Source organism: Rhyacophila brunnea, unplaced genomic scaffold (assembly GCF_057557595.1).
Source record: "Rhyacophila brunnea isolate RB1 unplaced genomic scaffold, BYU_Rbru_1.0 scaffold_19, whole genome shotgun sequence".
NCBI classification, from domain to species: Eukaryota; Metazoa; Arthropoda; class Insecta; order Trichoptera; family Rhyacophilidae; genus Rhyacophila; species Rhyacophila brunnea.
In genome coordinates, this window is record NW_028232848.1 from 26868190 (window position 1) to 26886991 (window position 18802).

Below are 18802 nucleotides of genomic sequence, written 5' to 3' on the forward strand. Positions count from 1 at the left end.
TTTTTAAATTATAAATTCAGAAAAACCATAAAATTTTTGCTTAAAATATTATGAAATTTTAAATACCTACGTAACATCTGTTGACAATATAATATGGGGTATTATTATGAACAACACAAACAAAGACCCCAAACCAAACCGTCCTGCATCACACTCGGTCTTAATCGAGTATATCATAAGGCCCTACGTTTGGTGTGACGCATCAGCAGTTTTTTTTACACCAGATGGTAATGTTTCAGGAGCACTGGAATATTTATTGGATATTGGATTTACTGGAATATGCATATTATATATTATCATATAAAAGTGGAGAAGACAGCTGACATAAATAATAGTGCATACTATACCTAGTCGTCATACTCATATTTTGTTTTCATTGAACTAAATTGCAGATGGTGTTAGTTAGTTTTAAAAATTCAATTAAACCCTGCCTAATACCATAATATTAAAAGTAGGCTGTAGAGATTCGACAAAAACAGTGCACACTTATTTGTTTTCATTGAACTAAGGGCGTAATGCTCAATTCGTACTTACCACAAACTTACAGTAAAATTGGTAAGTAGCCGAAATCCATCTGTTAACTATAGTTTATAGAGATAAGGAATCCTTAACCATAGACTACTTTTGTTATGAACTCGCCCCCTTCTGTATTACCATTTACCACTGACAGCTGCTGTCAAAATAAATTTACGTGTCTATAAAACAGCCCATACACTCAAATTCATTTAACAATTGATCTCAATATGGGTATTGAACAACTATTAAATATCCGTGACATTTAATACGACATATTTTCCTTTACTTTCGTTGATTCTGTACATGTCTTAAATTAGTAAAACCGATTATCGAATTGAAATGTCAGTGTCAATGAATTATGAATTAACTTTTCTTATTCGGATTTAGATATTTATGTAATATTAAACCAATAGATAGGTAGTTGAAATATATAAGTACAAGATTACAAATTATTAGAAATAGTTTTGATTTGTTTTTAAAATTTAACTAAACCCTGCCTAACTAAACCTGAAATTATTTCAATACCACGAGTCGTGTATCATTTATCAAAATGCGACAACAACACGTATTAATAAATATTTTGCCCTGCCGTAGTACACTGACAATAAATATCAACAGGTAAATTTATTACTACTGGAGAATACATTCAAATAATAATATTGAACAAAATAATTAATGGGAATCAGTAATGTATTATTACCTGGGGTATGTAAAATAGCCCAGTTGATGTGTTTAGTGCCCAGGTGAAATTATTAGGTGGAGGATTGGAGTCCACTTCGCAGAGAAGTTCTGTCTCTTGTTTCGTAACCATAGATCTTGCAAAGTCTTTATTGTGTCGGCAAACTGGTGCAACTGTTGAGAATAAAAATGAATAATATAATATAGTTAGTAGTCTTACATAAATAAAAATTAATCATCTTTTAAAATCAGAAAGTTGTATATTACATTTATTGTTTATTATAATAACAACTAGAATACTGTAGCTCACGTGTGGAGCTTTTGCTATACTCAGCTTTTATAGATTGGAATAGTGCGAAAACAATTTTTAAATCATTTCTCGTTCTCTAGACATTAACAAAAAATTGCCTAACCATTCTCCTGAAATGAAACATTTCAAAATGCAATCATGGGCAATCGCTGACATTATTTTTATCTTCTAACTACTTAATAACAACATAGATTGCCCACAATGACATCCATAGAGTAAACGTTTGACCACATTTCTTTTCTTTACTTACTACACCTTCACAAATACAAATCAAATCTCAGGCACCTCATTGCCTCAGAAGAATTATAATAAATAATCATCATAGTGATTGAACGGATCTGTTTTGTTCTTTTGCTTCTTTCAATACCTACAAGTTACTTCAAAACTAATCAGGAAGCTGAGTGGGAAAGGACTGATAAGTTCTCCGCAGTATCAAAACCAGAAAACTATTGTATTTTAGCCACATTGTGAGAATACAAAACAACAGCATTCCCGAAAACCTATTATCTAACGAAAAAATCAACAATAAATGTAGAAGATAACGATGCCGTATTATACGAGTGCAGCTCAACTGGACCATTCTAGGCAGCAGATAATAGAGAGAAGCTATTCCTGATGGTGATCTACTTCCAATAGGGGATGGTACGAGAATAAACGATTATGTTAATATTACTTTTCATTTGAAATCTGTATAAATCTACCATAATTTCCTTCAATCTAAGTCATTTGTACTCTATTTGTAATTTTTCATCCGGTAACCCGGGTAACCCTAAGTACGCATGTCTGTTTTGACAGATGCCCCTTGCATTTCTCAAGTTTGTTACTATATGCTGACAGCGCCAGTTATGTTAGTCAGGTTAATTTAACAGTGACATCTTTACAATTGGTTATAAGTATTTGGTGAGTTGTGATAATGAAACATAATTTGGAATTGTACCAGTTTTAAATATTTGTGATTTAAGAAAGAAGTATATTAATTATTGTTGTTGTAATGTTTTTATGAGAGAATTTACCATACCCACTGAAATTGAATTGATTATATTGAAGATATATTAACGAGCTGTCAAGGGACTGAATTTCTTATCAATGATTTTACTCAGTTCTCTGGTTTAGCTCCAAAAGCCATCAATAACGTGTGTAAGAGATGCATAGATAGAAATATGAAATTGTTTTAAATTATGAAATAAAAAACACTTAATTTGCTTTTTTTGATTTGAGTTCATTTAAAAATTTTAACCAATAAATTGACGAAACTAGTCTTTGAGAAATAAAATTGTATACATAATACCAAAAGTAAAATATAGTAACTAACATAATTATTAAAGTGTTTGTTATTTCAATAGATTGTCTTTCCATTAATGAAAATTTTAATTACATTATTTAGAAATTCACATTGTTTAAAAATTAGAGGCAAATGCAGTCTCTTCTAAATTTCTATCTCAATAAATTCACCACATTCCTATGAAAGTTTGATATGTAATTTCGTTGTTATCATTATCATATTTACGTGCTTAATAAAAAAAGTATTCATAAGAATTATTGAATATCCTGAGGCAAAATGCAAATGGTGTTTCATGAGATATGAGTTATTACAGAGGTAATATTAAATCCCTTGATGACATAATAAAGAAATGTCATCAAACCGGCTATTCTATTTCATTTTATGGCACTTATTGTCAGTCAAAAGTGCTCAACATTTAAAATAGGTATCAAACATAAAGTAAGAAACTTTTTGCATGAAATTTACTCATTACTTGATCCACTTTTATGCATTGCCGTCCACGTCTGGGTCATAAAAAATATTTATTTGACATGACTGAGGGTTTCGGTAATGGTTTATAAAATTTTACCACTGAATTTTTGCTCAATCAACTTTATATGAAGCAATAAAGAAATATTTTAAGAGTGAACACTGACACTTCCATGAAACCCCAAAAATTATTAAGGTAGGTACATTCTCATTAATAAAATATACTTAATTAAGATGTAAATTTTCAAAAACTATTAAGTCCATAATTCAATATTATAACTAGGTACCCTAGTTCTATAGAGAAACAACTCAAGGTGCCATTTGATGTAGAAAGCTCTTATCTTTACAATGTAGCAATAAAACAAGCCAAAAACGTTTTCAATGAGTCATAAGATTGAATAACCCTCTCTGGGTAATCATTAATTCAATTATATATACAAGAATGTTTCGATTTTTTTTTGGTTAACTATAAAATTTCATCATGCTTTTTAAAAAAAAAAACAAATATCCTTCAAAAATCAAGGCTGCAAAATTGAAATGAGAATTAGTACCTACAATTTCAAACACCATTATAAAAGAACAAGGTTGTTTGAGTTGTTTCCCTATTGAACTATGGTGTTTGTGCTAAATACTGATTTTGTATGTGAAGCGAGAATGGTTGGTTTTTAAGGTTAGTTTCTTTTTCATCATATTATATTTTCAAATTATGCTCATTTTTATTAATCAATAAACTCTTTATTGTAATTAATAAGCAAAATAAAATTAGACATATTATCGACCTTTATTTGTACCATTTTAAATACCTACATAATTGTGTGAAATTACACATAGAATATGTAGGTACATTATCTAATATTTTGACCATTGATTATTGGTTTTTGAAAATAGATAATTTATTTTGTCCAATATATAGTGATCAATACAGCCTTTCATTTAACATGACCCATAAAGTAAATAAAATTGCTGAACTATCTTCGGTAGTCAATGATATTACTTATTTAAAATGTGTTATTAGGTTTTTGTGTGATTAGTTTCAATGAACGGTGTAGCATCTTTGTGAATAAAATGTTCTATTTATTTGTATGAATGTCATTGGTTATTACCTAATATGGCGACCGGTGAGTAGTTAGATTACAAAGATTTGATATGTAAGTAAATCTAGTTTATTGTTTACATATTATACATAATCATATTGAAATGATCAATTTATCATTTCACTATGTTACATATAAATTTAAACAATAGATAAACTGTGGCGACAACTGTCGTAAGACTTATAATTGGAGATTTTACCTCCACTTGCATAGTATGAATTTGAACTGGCAGATGGCAACACTAAAATCATATTGCCAAATAAATAAGTAAAATACAAGAAATTACCGGCTAACTGTTAACACCTTGATCAGAACTTAATTAATTACTTTCTATTCAGATGTCCATCAGTCAAGATTTAAATCATTTCAATTACATCATTAACTTTCATATCACGTTTTCGGTTGTTTTAATTCATTGGTCTGATTTTCCATTTATAAATGTGCATAGTGTATCTTCAAACAATTAATATTTATGTAATCTAAGTCATTGTTTCAATATTAATCTTGCCTGTATCTCGTAGTCGTTTCACAACCTACAGCATAAATCAACATACAGTCCTGCGGCATAATGAGGGATGCTCGCCTGAAGAATCTACCCACCGAAACATTTCATCATAACGTTGATGCATGGTTCTTTGATTCTGAAGATTTTGGGTTATCAACATATCCCTGCTATGGAGTATAGACAGATATTATCTTTATTACAATATTAACTGTATTATAAATTGAATCCAACTTACACAAAACTTGTAGAGAGAGAGTATTTGATCTGGTGTCTCCTTCTACATTTGAGGCTATACAGTTGTATGCACCGCTATCACTTCTCTGGACTCGAGGCAGCGTGAGGCGGCCCCATTCTACCTCCACACCCACTGTCGGCTCATGTGCTATTGTACGTCCCTGAAAAATAAACATGTTTTTAATATCTGTATAGTTTTATACGGTGAAATAATGAGTCACAAAACCTGCTCTGATGACTTTTTCTACATAAGAAAAAATCACAAAAACAGTTTTTATTTCATAACTACTACTTCCCACAATGGCCGTGCGGATCAACGTCGGCCTATAGCGTCGTGGGTCCCAGGTTCGAATCCTGGGTCTGACAAGTACACATAATATTGTTTTTCAATTTGTGTATGAGTCAGAGTATGGACCTAATAGGTTGAGCAAGTGGCTGACATCCGTTTCTCGTAAAACAAAAATATTTTAATACAAACCTCCACTCCGTGGAGGCCCATAATTATGATCTTATTAGGATCGGACATGGTCGGGTCATTTATATCTCTCATTTTATTATCTAATCATATTTACCGACATAAATTGTCATCTAATTTAGTTATTTAATAAAGGGGGTTTTAAAAATAGCCAGAGAAGTTTTTGTGACTCAATGACTACCTATTATGAATATTGGGAGCAAATCAAAAAATTCACTTGTGCTCGCCAGACATACACATTTTTTCTTAAACTTTTTGAAATTACCCACGAAACCCCAGATGGGGGGAGGGGGTATTGTAAATAGATCCTCTTTTTGCACGGTTTCGAAATAACGCGGTTTAAAAAAAGTACCAATTATTTTTTATAATCTTTTATTTCCACTATTTTTTTTGCTTTAACACTGTTTTAAGTATGTACATATTTATCAAAAAATTGCATTGCAATGGACCGCATGCCACTGGTGCATACATATGTTGTCACCGGATGCCGCCCAGATACGATGGCGCCCAGATTAGCGATATCTTAACAAATTAAAGAGTACAGGAAGCCAAGCGATGGTAATAATTAATAACATAGCGGCAATAAAATTTCATTTTGATAAATAAGTGAATCGGATATAATTAGTTACAATCCCAACCAGATGGGACGCCCAGATGGCGCCACTAGTCAGTCACTTCTTCGGGTTCGATAGGAGAGACGCGCCACGTGCTCCGGCATTAGCATCATTAAATATTTCCAGCGGTGAGAGTGATTTTTCGCCAGAGAAAAACAGCAGTAAACGGGCACGTTTATTGTCAATTAATGAGACTGAATGAATATATTTCACTATGCTAAATTTAATTAAAATCGAAAACTTAGTATTTTTATGTAATATGTATGTATTTATGTAATAATATGTAAATAATAAATAAATTCGATTTATTTTTGAGTTCAAGAATTTCGTATTTTGAGTTGATTAAGTAATGGAACCTATCTACCATTTTTGTATGGGCACCTTATCTTTTTTTACATTGTAGTCTTTGGAACAAATACCATGTGCAAAAAGAAGATCGGGTGTATACCATAATCAGCATGGCTCAATCAGGGGCTGACAGGGTTCTTGCCTAGGGGCCTGGGCAAAGGGAGGGCCCAGCACGGCGGTCAACCGGATAAATAAGATAAACACATCTTAAATTTGCTCTAATAAGTAGTAAAAAAGTCGCCTGCGGCACTATTTCACTTCGGATTTCTTCCCATTTTAAAATTATATATGGTTGTGCTACGCAATTTATGGTTGTTGTGTGTTAAAAAAAGCCACTGTGGAGCATCAGACTGTATTTAACCTTTAATAACGATAGGTAGGGGGGCCCGCCAATGATCCTGGCCTGGGAGCTCGCTTCAGGATGTGGGGGCCATGATAATCTGTATCCCAATCTGGGTATTTGAGAGCTGTTCCAAATACTCAATTACCTATTAAGAATAATATTACATTCTGTCATTCTGAAATATTGAATGAAAAATAATTTCATTATGATAGGTAAACTCACATTGTGTTCCCAAGATATCTTGTAAGGTGGAGGATGAGCCAAGACTGCGCATTCCAAGTAAATCGAATCTCCTTCTTTGATGCTCTCAAATGTCAAATCTCTTCCAAGACGCAAACTCACGTCGGGTGGAACTAAAACAGTAAAAAACAAAATGTTATTGCATGACATTGACTTTATCTGAGATACAATCTACATGGACATAGGGGGAAAGTGACCTTGACCGATGACAATTCGTTTTTTTCTTATTTTAGAAGTCCAAGTAGAATCCGAAATGGTGACTTGCGTTTTTGTGGTTTATGAAAGAAAGTATAGGTTGGGTGTGATTGAAGCCGTTTGATATTACTGAGTGTGGTGTTTAATGGTTACATTCTTATATTATTATACTTGGTATGTTTTTGGCAATGTGTAGTATGTAGCGGCGTCTTTTTTAGGTGGGGAGACTTTTACCTACCAGAGACACCTAGCGGAAAAATACGAAGCTTGCAATTTGAGACATTTTTTTGATAATTTACAATTTCAACTGTAGTTATTAATAAATATGTATCTGAAAACATTAAAAAGAAAAATATTTTTTATTTTAAGTCGAAGATAAACTTACAATTATAGTAAAAAAATGTGAATTTGTTACATATTTACGTCCACAGTTACGTTATTATTACATTATATTTTATGGTCATATTTATTATTAAAATTTAGTTTACGTTTACAATTTTTTCACAAACAATTTTTTGACTAATTCATATTTTAATATTTTTTATATTTATTTTAAAAAACATCGATTTTTATAAAAATATAAATGTGTATAACTTGAAATCCTTTTTGTATATATGTGGGTCTATTCTGTACTTATCGGACGCTAAAGTGATAAAGTGATAGATATTATAAAACTTAGGGTAGGTTTGTATCAAAGTATTAGCACTTATTGTAACAATTACAATACGTTGGTTGTAATTGTTGCAATAAGCATTACGTTTTAACAGCGTCTCTCTTGCTGCTGTTAAAATATAGCACTTATTGCAACAATACAACCAACTTATTGTAATTGTTACAATAAGTGCTAATACTTTGATACAAACTTACCCTAAGTTTGATAATATATATCACTTTAACGGTCGATAAGTATAGAATAGACCCACTAGAATCTTTTTAGGTATGGTCCCAATATTTAAGCTCAATGGCCGCGCGGCTCAAGCATCAGGCTATAGCGTCGTGGGTTCCAGGTTCAAATCCTGGGTCTGGCAAGTACATATGAATACGTGTATTAATTAAGGCGCTAAGTACCAAAATAATAAAAACTGACATTTTTATAGAAAAATGTTCTACATACCAACGCCAATAACTTCAACTATAGTCTAAGTGCCTCAAGCAAGTCAAAAAAATACAGCAAAATAATTAAACCTGTCGACGTTGTAAGTCCGTTGGCGTGTTTTATTTATAATGGCGTCACACTGTAAAACAACATTTTTCAAAAGGTCTGCTTCATGAAATTTTACTGCAATGACTCGGTATTTTGTAACTACAGGCAATACTACTTTTTGGTACTTAGAGCCTTATTTAATACACGTATTCATATTGTTTTTCAATATCAGAGTATGGACCTAATAGGTTGAGCAAGTGGTTGACATCCATTTCTCGTCAAAACAAAAATATTTGAATACAAATCTCCACTCTGTGGAGGCCCATAATAATATGATCTTATTAGGATCGCACAAAGGATTAGGACTAGTCAGATGAGTACAGCGGCGATTTTATTTGACGAAGATGATGCAATCGATACGTCAGAACATTTAAAAGGGGCCATGAAACAGTTCAAACCAATCACACATCTTCAATAACAATTATTTTTAGTTACAGATTGTGATTCTAGAAAAGAGATAAGTAAGTATCTACCCCCATTGATATTGTCACTAAATACCTACGTTGAAAGTTAGAATTCATGGTTTTCATTTTATTTTTATCGTAGGGGTTTAAAATCTGTCAGGGGTTCGGGTTCTTAAGTCCCCAAAAATGCCACTGAGTGAGTACCTACCCATTACTTTGAATTAGCTGCATATAGTTTTTCGAACCGGTATAAAATGAACACTAGCTCTTAAACCAATACAAGTAATAAAACACACACACAAAATCAGAATAATTCCGTTGTATTCTATTGTTTACTATAGAACTGCGTTTTTTAATTACATTGTCGAAACCGCAGAAACAATATTCCTTAGACAGTTATTTGCGGTATTTATATAGAGCTAATTGAATGATCAATTTGGTGGCCGCTATCAAATCAAACAAAACACGCACCGTATATGAAACAATACTCTCGTAATGTTCATCAACCACCGAGCATAATGGGTTCATCGAAAGTCGACCGCGTCGTACGATACATTAAGAGAAAACGATACATGCAAGGATTTAAAAATATTAATATCCGTCAGGTAGGTACCTACTTTGTATACTTTATAGTTACTGCATTATTGAAGAATGAATAGGTACATAAAAAAAATCATCGGTGTGACCACAGAACAGAATTTCTGAGTTCCCTCGGTGTGACTTATTTAATTGGCTCTAAACTCGAATTGTTTACACTTCTAAAGCAGGATTGACAACCGGCGGCCCACACATTGGCCATACTTAATTTATATGAATAAAAAAATGAGAAAAATAAATGTCTTTGAAACCGTTTTGTACCGAGCCAACTAAAAAAGGAAAATTCGGAAATTGCAATATAATAAAACATTGAAAAACAATACAACTTTCCTCTCTACTGACTGATTACTCTTGGTTCAATTCTAACTTGCACCTCAGGTTTAAAAGTAGATATATGGATAATTAGGCTAAGGGAACAGTGATGACGTATACAGTATTTGGATTTTACTGAATAATAGATTTCTTAGATTTTATTTACTGAAGAACATACGGGTTCTTTCCTTATGATAATGATAATAAAACGAATTTCCCGACTCGTTTTCTTCTGGGTATGCTATCAATGCAATCCCTGTCTACCCGAAGAGTGATTGTTATTTTAAAGCATTTCTTTTTACTTCTTCGTGGGTTCATTTACAATCCGTATATACTGGCAAATATTAATTTTCATGTTCCCACCAATGTCACTCGTAGCTCTACGGTCTTCAAGATACCTCGTCGCAGGACAGATGTTATGTTTCATGATGCTGTGTATCGTGCAATTAACTTATTTGATGGCACCATAACGGTTGATTTGTTTTTTATTAACTATATAATGATTGTGGACGTATTAAATAGGTTACATTTATAAATGTATATTATATTATCATGTTTCTTTAATATTTACACATGCTGTCTTTTCTACTTTCTTGTTATATTAGTTGTTATTTGTAATTAAGATATTTTTATATATTTGTATTTATTATGTATTATGGCGCATTGGCCAATCGCTGTAATGCCGTAATACTCTTTTTCTAAATAAATAAATAAATATTATTTCAATCGGTTTCTTACTATTAATATGACTGTATCCTTAGAGGTTTAAATAACAATTATTTATAAGCTATTTTCTACACTCATTATCTGCTGAAAAGGTTACCAACTAATGATCTGACGAATCCACTCTTATCCGTATTTTCAAACATACCCAATTATTGTTCTGTACAATGAAATAGATTGTATAGAAGATGCTTGTGAAACTGTCGACGTACAAGATCGATTAGTGGCAGTTTTTGATTCATATATCATTGATACCTAATAAGTTTGGTTCATCAGAGGGCATCAGCCCTTACTTGAAGTATAATCATTGCATAATTAATAAAATTAACCACATGACCTGAATATTCTTTTTTGTACATATATGTTTAAGACTTGTAGGTACGTGGTAGAAATGGTGTTATTATGACCTACAAACATTATTTCAAACTGCGTCGTACGTATCCAAGACTAAATATTTTCAGATGTTCTTGTTTGATATATTTTAATGGTTGGTAGTGTGCATACAAGTAGATTCTAGTAAGTATTTATAGGTCACATATACACACAGAGTTTATCCAGGATCAGAGTTGGCGAGTTTTCTCCGACAATTTTAAAAGATAGAAAGGTGTGAGACGGGGATGTATTCTATCTCCGTTGATGAAGGTACCAATTGTGGGATATAAATAAACGGCTAACGTATTAATAATTTAAGATTTGCTAATGTTCCACTACACAATCAGGATACAAAAAATTTGAGACTCCTTTATTTGGGGTTATATGGATACTATCCGTGGCTTTATCCAACTGACTTTCTCTTAGGTATGCTTACAAAAATGCTAGAAGATATCAATATTTGGCCACGTATTTTTTTCGACTTATACGTGGTGTAAATGAGAATTCTGCTATTCTTGGTAGTATTGACTTGTGTGTCCTTGATAACTATCTTAGAAATCGGGAGCATCAGTTGTTTGTTCTCCCGAGGAGCAGAACTAACCTTCCATTGGTGATGCCAATTGAGAGGGCAATAACAACCAAATCGCTTCGGATGTTGATATATTCCATCTACGTGAGATGAGTACTTATATGTGGACGTTGTTTTATAACTTCTTAAAATATGGTCCACTTAGCTCATTCGGTATGCTTCCATGATTTATAATTTATATTTTTATATTACTTTACTTTTAATACTGTTTTTGTGATACTGTATTTATATTCTTTTATTCTTTACACTGTTTCTTTGTTTTTAAATGTCATGTTGTGAACGTCTTAAATTTGTAATTTGTAATGTTTACAGTAGGTAAAAAAAAAAATGAATTAGAAAAAAAAATATTTGAAAATGGCAGAGCCAGGGGCCTTATGTTGTAACTTGTGAGTTGAAGTCGCCCGGCGACATGACGACATATTACATCATTGTGACGTACTACCGGAGTGAGTCAATTATAGTCTTCGAGAAATTAGCGCTACTCTAATACTGGCGTTATTCATTGTCCCCATACACAAATAAGTGTTTCAGCATAATAATATCTATGGTGAGCCGTGTGCATTGGGCGGCTCGCCTCGATGCGTGTATTGAGCATACGTCACAATTATGTCATTTCGTCGGGTGACTTCATGTCACAAGTTACAACATAGGGCTGCAGAGCTAATGCGGAGAATAGAGGTTGCGAGTAACATTATTTTGTAGACTGTCTATAAATACTACTAAAATGAAAATTTTGATCGCAGACAGAGCAGATCTGCTTCAACAGAGTGACGTATTACAACACCTCGAAATAGTGCTGAGATAGTGCATCTTCAGGGCTATTCTAAATAGTTATTACGGTAGCACATGTGTTATTTTTATTGCTCAAAACTAACACGGATATTACTCCAAGCAAATCCATAAACAAGACGGTTATCTACAGTAATTATTATTAACACACTGCACTGTGTCATACTTGATTCCAAATGTATCCGATTAAAATCAAGTAGAGTTTACGCTTGATAGCTTTTTACTACTCTAATACGCCTTTTTGCTTGATTACCCCGAATAAAATTATGTAGGAATAAATAAATAAATGAACAATTTATATAAAAAAAATACTTTTAGCATATATTATACATCATTGTCATTCTAGAGCCGGGGTGCAAAGTTATGAAGTGAGAATTCTAAGACGTATTAACAGCTGTGTTACTCAACAACATTTGACAGCTCGGTGGCCGTGTTGAAAATATATATTTAAGAAGAGAAAAATGCTTGACGTTTTCGAGATGTGCTGCTTGGAGGTGTCCTGGATAGAGCATATAATTATAACTAGTCTTGGTCGTGTTTTGGGTTTCTTTGGTCATTCTGTTCGCTGTGGCTCCGAAACCCTCGAAAGGTTAAATTTTGTATGTAATGTGCCTGGAAAAAGAGGCAGAGGGTTAATATCAGTGAGATTGAAGTTGTGAGAGTGATCAAGTGAAGGTATTAAAAAAAACAACCAACAGCATCCATATCAACGCTTGTGGAGCTGATGAAAAATATCTATATACAAAAGTGGTGATATTTTTTTGTCATACGACCATTTAACCCAATTATTTCAGATGAGTGTAAGCGTAGGTATCATGGAGCCATGTTGCTCTGGTTCAGAGTTTTTTTTTTGTCAAAAAGTCTCAAACGACAAAGCAATTAGGTAAATATACCCAAATTTTATGCAGTAGCCCAACAATTTGTCGAAAAGTTTGGTCGCCCTGGCATTAAACTTAAGCAGGTTGCATAAATTCAGCGCCGCGCGTATTTTTTTATTATTCAATAAAACATAAACTTTTCATTCGGCGCTGAAAATTATATTTAAAACAAAGGGGAATTTCGAAATTGCTACATTGTTCGAAGTTACCCATTATTGTCAGGGGTAAGTAAGTTAGTCTTTCAAAGGCTGCCGATCAGTAGCGCCCCAACGCAACATACAAACCCCTGTCAAAAAAGAAACTTGGAACCTATTTACATAAACACTATATTTAATTACCTTATGAGAAAATTATCACTTGACCTTTAACCTTTTCTAAATAAATATAATTGAAATTAAGATAAATTTAGTAAAAAGAAAACATTAGCAAATAAAATTGAAATTGTCTCAAAAGAGTTTTATCACAGAACAGATTATTGTGTTCTATGAGTTGTGCTGTTCTTTGGTAACAAAGCGAGATTGAAAAACAATAATTTGGAAAAACTCTTTGTCAGCGGAAATATCAACCCTGTGAATATGTCGTTACGGGTGTGTCACAAGGCTGTCTCTCAATATCTTCAACTATGAGGAGGAATTCAGAGATCGCTGGAGAGATAAAGCTGGGATATTTATTGCGTACTGTACTTATTAGATATACTTTATACTATAGTCGTATCGTTTTGTTTTTAAAATAAGTAGTACAACTTGAAATAATATTTTTTTACTGGTGTTAACTATGTGAAAATTTGAGTAAAAGATTAGCATGTCTTTCATTTGATTTTTTGTCATATGCCAAATAAACCTATCAAACCTAGTACATACCTACGCTCACCTACCTGTAAACAAATTATAAAATCATTTGTAAACTTTCCCCATACCTATTGTTATAAGATTAAAATAAGTTTGGACAGTCCAGATCGTAAAAAATTCATGCTTTAATCAAAAAAATACTACTAAATGACGATGAGGTATATAGCAAGGAAGAGGGTGGCAAAACGTAGGCAGAATGAGCGTCTATTAGCTAAGTAACTTCCATACATTTTCCAATGTCCAAAGTGTTGGTGATCTGATATGCTGGTTCAGGACATGAAGATTTACTGCAATATGGTGGACAACCTTCGAGCAGATGAAGACGAGAGAAGAAATATTTTCCGCAGGCTTGTTTGTCATCCGCGACGAAATTTGAAAAAAATGGGCATTTGTATGCAAACAACATTTAAAATGTAGACTTAACATTGAAATGATATGTGGTATTTACATTACTAAGAATTGAATATTTATTTAATGTGCCACCCTTCGGCTTTATCTCACTTGCCTATCCCCACGGGACAACACTGACTGTCGATATTATTTTGCTCGTTGTTTTCTTTGAGCTTTTGTATTAGTTAATTACCCAAGTTTTATCATTTACATCTATTGTGGAGTATTGTGAAGGATCTTACGCAAAACATCCAGGGTGAGTATCGAATTTAGAGGGGCTGACGATGGAAGTAGGGGGTGGATGGCTCGGCAGGTCAACTGCTGCCCCCTGTGCTCTCGTCCGACCACGATCTCCAAGACGGATGTGCTGATGTCACCAGAATCAGACTCCTGTAAAAACACAATATTAAAGTTGAGTATTTTACACGCGATATTTTATCATAGATTTAAATCACAACTGGATTAATAATATCATATTTTATAATTATATTGGTGAAATCATATGCTAGTTAAAAGAAATAACAAACAACAGTTTTGTTAGTTACATTGTTGTCTGGTTTTATTTTACGATATTATTATATTGGTAACATTTTTTTATTCAATTTATAATGACATATTATACGTTTCTAGGATTCTTAACATAAGATAATTACTTATTGTATAGGTATTACTACTAAGTTATATTGATATTTTACCTCGTCATGATAAGTTGAATCTTTGTTATATACAATAATCGATCAAATATCAAACGTAATAATACAGAAAAAAGTACTATGCATAAATAAAAATTAAACTAACATACCTAATACATGCAGCGCTTTAAACGAAAAGTTTTACGAACCGGAGCGTTCGATAATTTTACGAAAATATTAACATAGTTATCTAATTTTATATGTATTTTGGAAAAACAAAAGTGTTAGATTTTTATAATATATCTAGCTCAGACGGTCAAATTAATTTTTCCATGAGACTTTATGAACCGGAACGGCGCTCCGGTGCGCTTCGGTTCAATTCGAGCCCCGGATTGCTGTTTATTATTTCATTTAACTAGATCGACTAATAATTATTATAATCGATAAACAAACCCCTTTTTACATAGTGTTATGTGTTTAAATATATAAGAAAATAGTTATTGCCATAGCACGAATGTATAGACATTCACAGTGTGAACTCAAAAAGAGAATTCTTTTACGGTGATTGGTTGATAGTAATTCTCACGACTCGAATTTGACCAAACTGCGGAATTAAAAATCATGGTTCATGAGCATAGTAACCAATACTCTACTAAAAAAAATCACTAATAATTAATATTAACTCCAGTATATTATAATAATGTCATCTTATATATTTTTCTATCCATTTTTGTGAAGGGGTATAATAAATGACTATCAACCAAATCTAGTCAGGATAATCGTGAGGCTTCTAAAGCACTGGCAGGGTTGGACGATAAACAAGAAAAGTAGGACACAAAATAATTACTTATTTCGTTTTATAAATCCCTGTAGAATCTTTAAGGCACCCCAGGGTGTTGTGCAATACAGTTGTTTTGTTCAGTAAGTGAATGGAGCTTAAAGCTCAGTATTGTATATTATTAGTGTATATGATTTTAAATATTCAGAAGTATGTCCGAATAAGGGCGAGTGGTAAAGGAAAATAAAATATATTATTCCTTTTGCATTAGCAGATCAGAAGGAATAATAAAGTATTATGAAGGTACTCGTATTTTACTCATTCACTCTTTGCGGTAGACTGATTTTTTCAATGCGCCTACGCAAAGAGAAAACCTATTTAGGATAACAATGAGATTCAATTACTATAATAGAAATATTAATACATACAGACTTTTTGTGTAACAATGCTAGGTAGATAAAGTACGTTTTATTTTGGTTTTAATTTAATAATACTTTCTGTTTTGGCAGAAAAAAAAGAAAATTCTGGCATTTGTAATATGACGCATTGCCTTGGTTACTATTTTCTATTTATATTGTATGCGGTTATTCATCTAAATAGGCTAAATAATGATGAATCATCGTAAAAAACTTATCTATTCTTGTAGCATGAACGCATAGCGTGTAGTTATATATTAGTGGGTCCCTAGAAAAAAATTCTGCAAAGATAATAGCTACAATAAACTGTTATGTACCTACTCCTATACTTAATATTTTACATCTTACACATTGAGAAGCCCTGATGAATCAATTGATGTTTACACGCCTAACATAATTATCTTTTCTATTTGCTCGTCTAGCCAATGTTGTCCATTATATCCTATTATCAATACTATTCATGTTTAACTTCAATAACATTATATAACAAATGTTATAAACTTTCCATTTCTCTAATATTAAAACAAGTACAAAGGTTAGCCTAATATGTACTTTCTAAACTCCTATTTAAGCCGCGTTGACACGGTCCAAGTACGATCCAAATGACAGCTCCATACTATTTATTCATATCCAAGTTAACTTGGATGAGTAGGACGCGGTCCAAGTAGCTTGGATAGGAATAATTAGTATGAAGATGTCACATACGAGTTCACTTGGATGGCACTCGGTCCAAGTGTACTTGGGTCGGGTGCCATCCAAGTTTACTTGGATAGGAATAAATAGTATGAAGCTGTCACTTGGATGAGACATCTTCATACTAATTATTCCTATCCAAGTCTACTTGGACCGTGTCAACGCGGCTTTAACGCCATATTTCTCATATCGATCAGCTCTAATATCAGTTCCAATTTATCCATCACACCGTCAACTTCTCCAATGTAATTATTATTATTGAATTAAATATTATACATTTATAAATTGTTAATACTTGTAAGTAACTCAGTTACTTTAACATTAATAATAATTTGTGAAGTTTAATTTAAAGTGTAACTATTGTATGATTGATATTAAAAATAAATAGTTTATGTAGTGATGTGAGTGCTTTATGTGGCATCCCGATCCCGATTCCATAACAAAACTATTTCTTTTATTCGTCAAATAAAATAAATAGTTTATTAAAATTATTAGATAGTCTAGTTATGAAAACTAAATAATGGAGTGAACCGTGACGTCGGTTAGTAATTAAGGAACTGATTGATACCTACCTTAATTTAACATACGAAACCGCAATTTAGTTATAACGCAAATCCAGCGGTTACAGGTTCAAGTGCCGTCGGGTTTTTGTAGTGGATATATGCATGAGATGTTTTCAAATTTTAATGTTAAATAATAGCCAGTGACGTCCCTAGACAAAATGCCGCCCCTAGGCAGCGCCAAAATGCAGCCCCATTTTTTATAGAGTATTTTTTATCATCCTTTTGACTCCAATATCTTACTTTTAATCATAAATGCACTATTAATAATTAATAGTCTATTAACATTCAACCATTAAAATAAAAAAACTTTCCTGGCCTTTTTTGTTGCAAAGTCAGTGGGTAACTATGTCATCCAAATCTAATTTAAATACCATCTCTGCTTCAATAGACGATATATTTAAAAATACACCTGATAACTTCCAAAACTCACGAGTGAGTGGCAATAATATTTGGATACATTTTAAATTAGGTACTAAGTATGTACCTACATATAATTCAAATATATTCGCAAATCTGCACGTGTCATTTCTGGTCACCAAGGACGTGACGTCCAAAGTAAACTGAAGTAAACTACACATCGCGAACCCGACAAAAAATACAGTTATGTTAAACCTATTTCCGTCATAACTAAGTTTAGGTAGCCATTTCTATATATAGATACCAGATGATTCTCCTTGATTTGCCGCCCTTCGAATAACTGCCGCCCCCAAGCGACGCTCAATCTGCCTACCCCCACGGGACATCACTGATAATAGCTATAAAAGATCTTGTATTCAGCTAATTTAATCATTATTATTATTTATAGTATTGTTAATTTCACTTTTATGGCTCCATATGCATTGATTCTGTGATTTCTATGATATTTTGAAAATATTGACGGAAATGCTTACGATACGAAATTTTTTGTAATTGAGTAAAAGCATAATTTACGTTTTCACGTAGCTATTTGATAAATATAGAAAAAAAGCTCGCCATTCGAATGCAAGGTGTTGGGACAACATTAAACTCCATGCCGAATGTCTGTGAAGATTTTACTAGAGTAAGTATATATTGTCATCAAGAGTCATTCATTAACAGAAGTATTATTTTGAATTGTTTCCTACAATGCCTAATTCAATGCTAGCAAAGAAAACCGATACAACTGCGAATCTGTTTTGGCGAATATGAACATACAAGGTGGCACCTGTTAATGGCTAACGATTGCGTCGGCTTACAATGACGTGGGTACCAGGTTCGAATCTTGGGTCTGGCAAATTCACATATTGTTTTTAAATTTGTGTTTGGAGACAGAGTATGGACCTAATAGGTTGAG

General features: G+C 32.6%; 1 protein-coding gene across 1 annotated transcript in view; it reads right to left on the bottom strand.

The window, feature by feature from the left end:
- Window positions 1-18802, bottom strand: part of LOC147072878 (contactin-4-like) — a 51053-nt gene that overhangs the window by 10665 nt on the left and 21586 nt on the right. Inside the window, exons 5-8 of the mRNA XM_085945744.1 lie at window positions 14651-14798; window positions 7090-7220; window positions 5089-5248; window positions 1217-1368 (exon numbers count right to left, since the gene is read on the bottom strand). Of these exons, the coding sequence (XP_085801870.1) occupies window positions 1217-1368; window positions 5089-5248; window positions 7090-7220; window positions 14651-14798 (591 nt within the window). The remainder of the gene's footprint in view (window positions 1-1216; window positions 1369-5088; window positions 5249-7089; window positions 7221-14650; window positions 14799-18802) is intronic.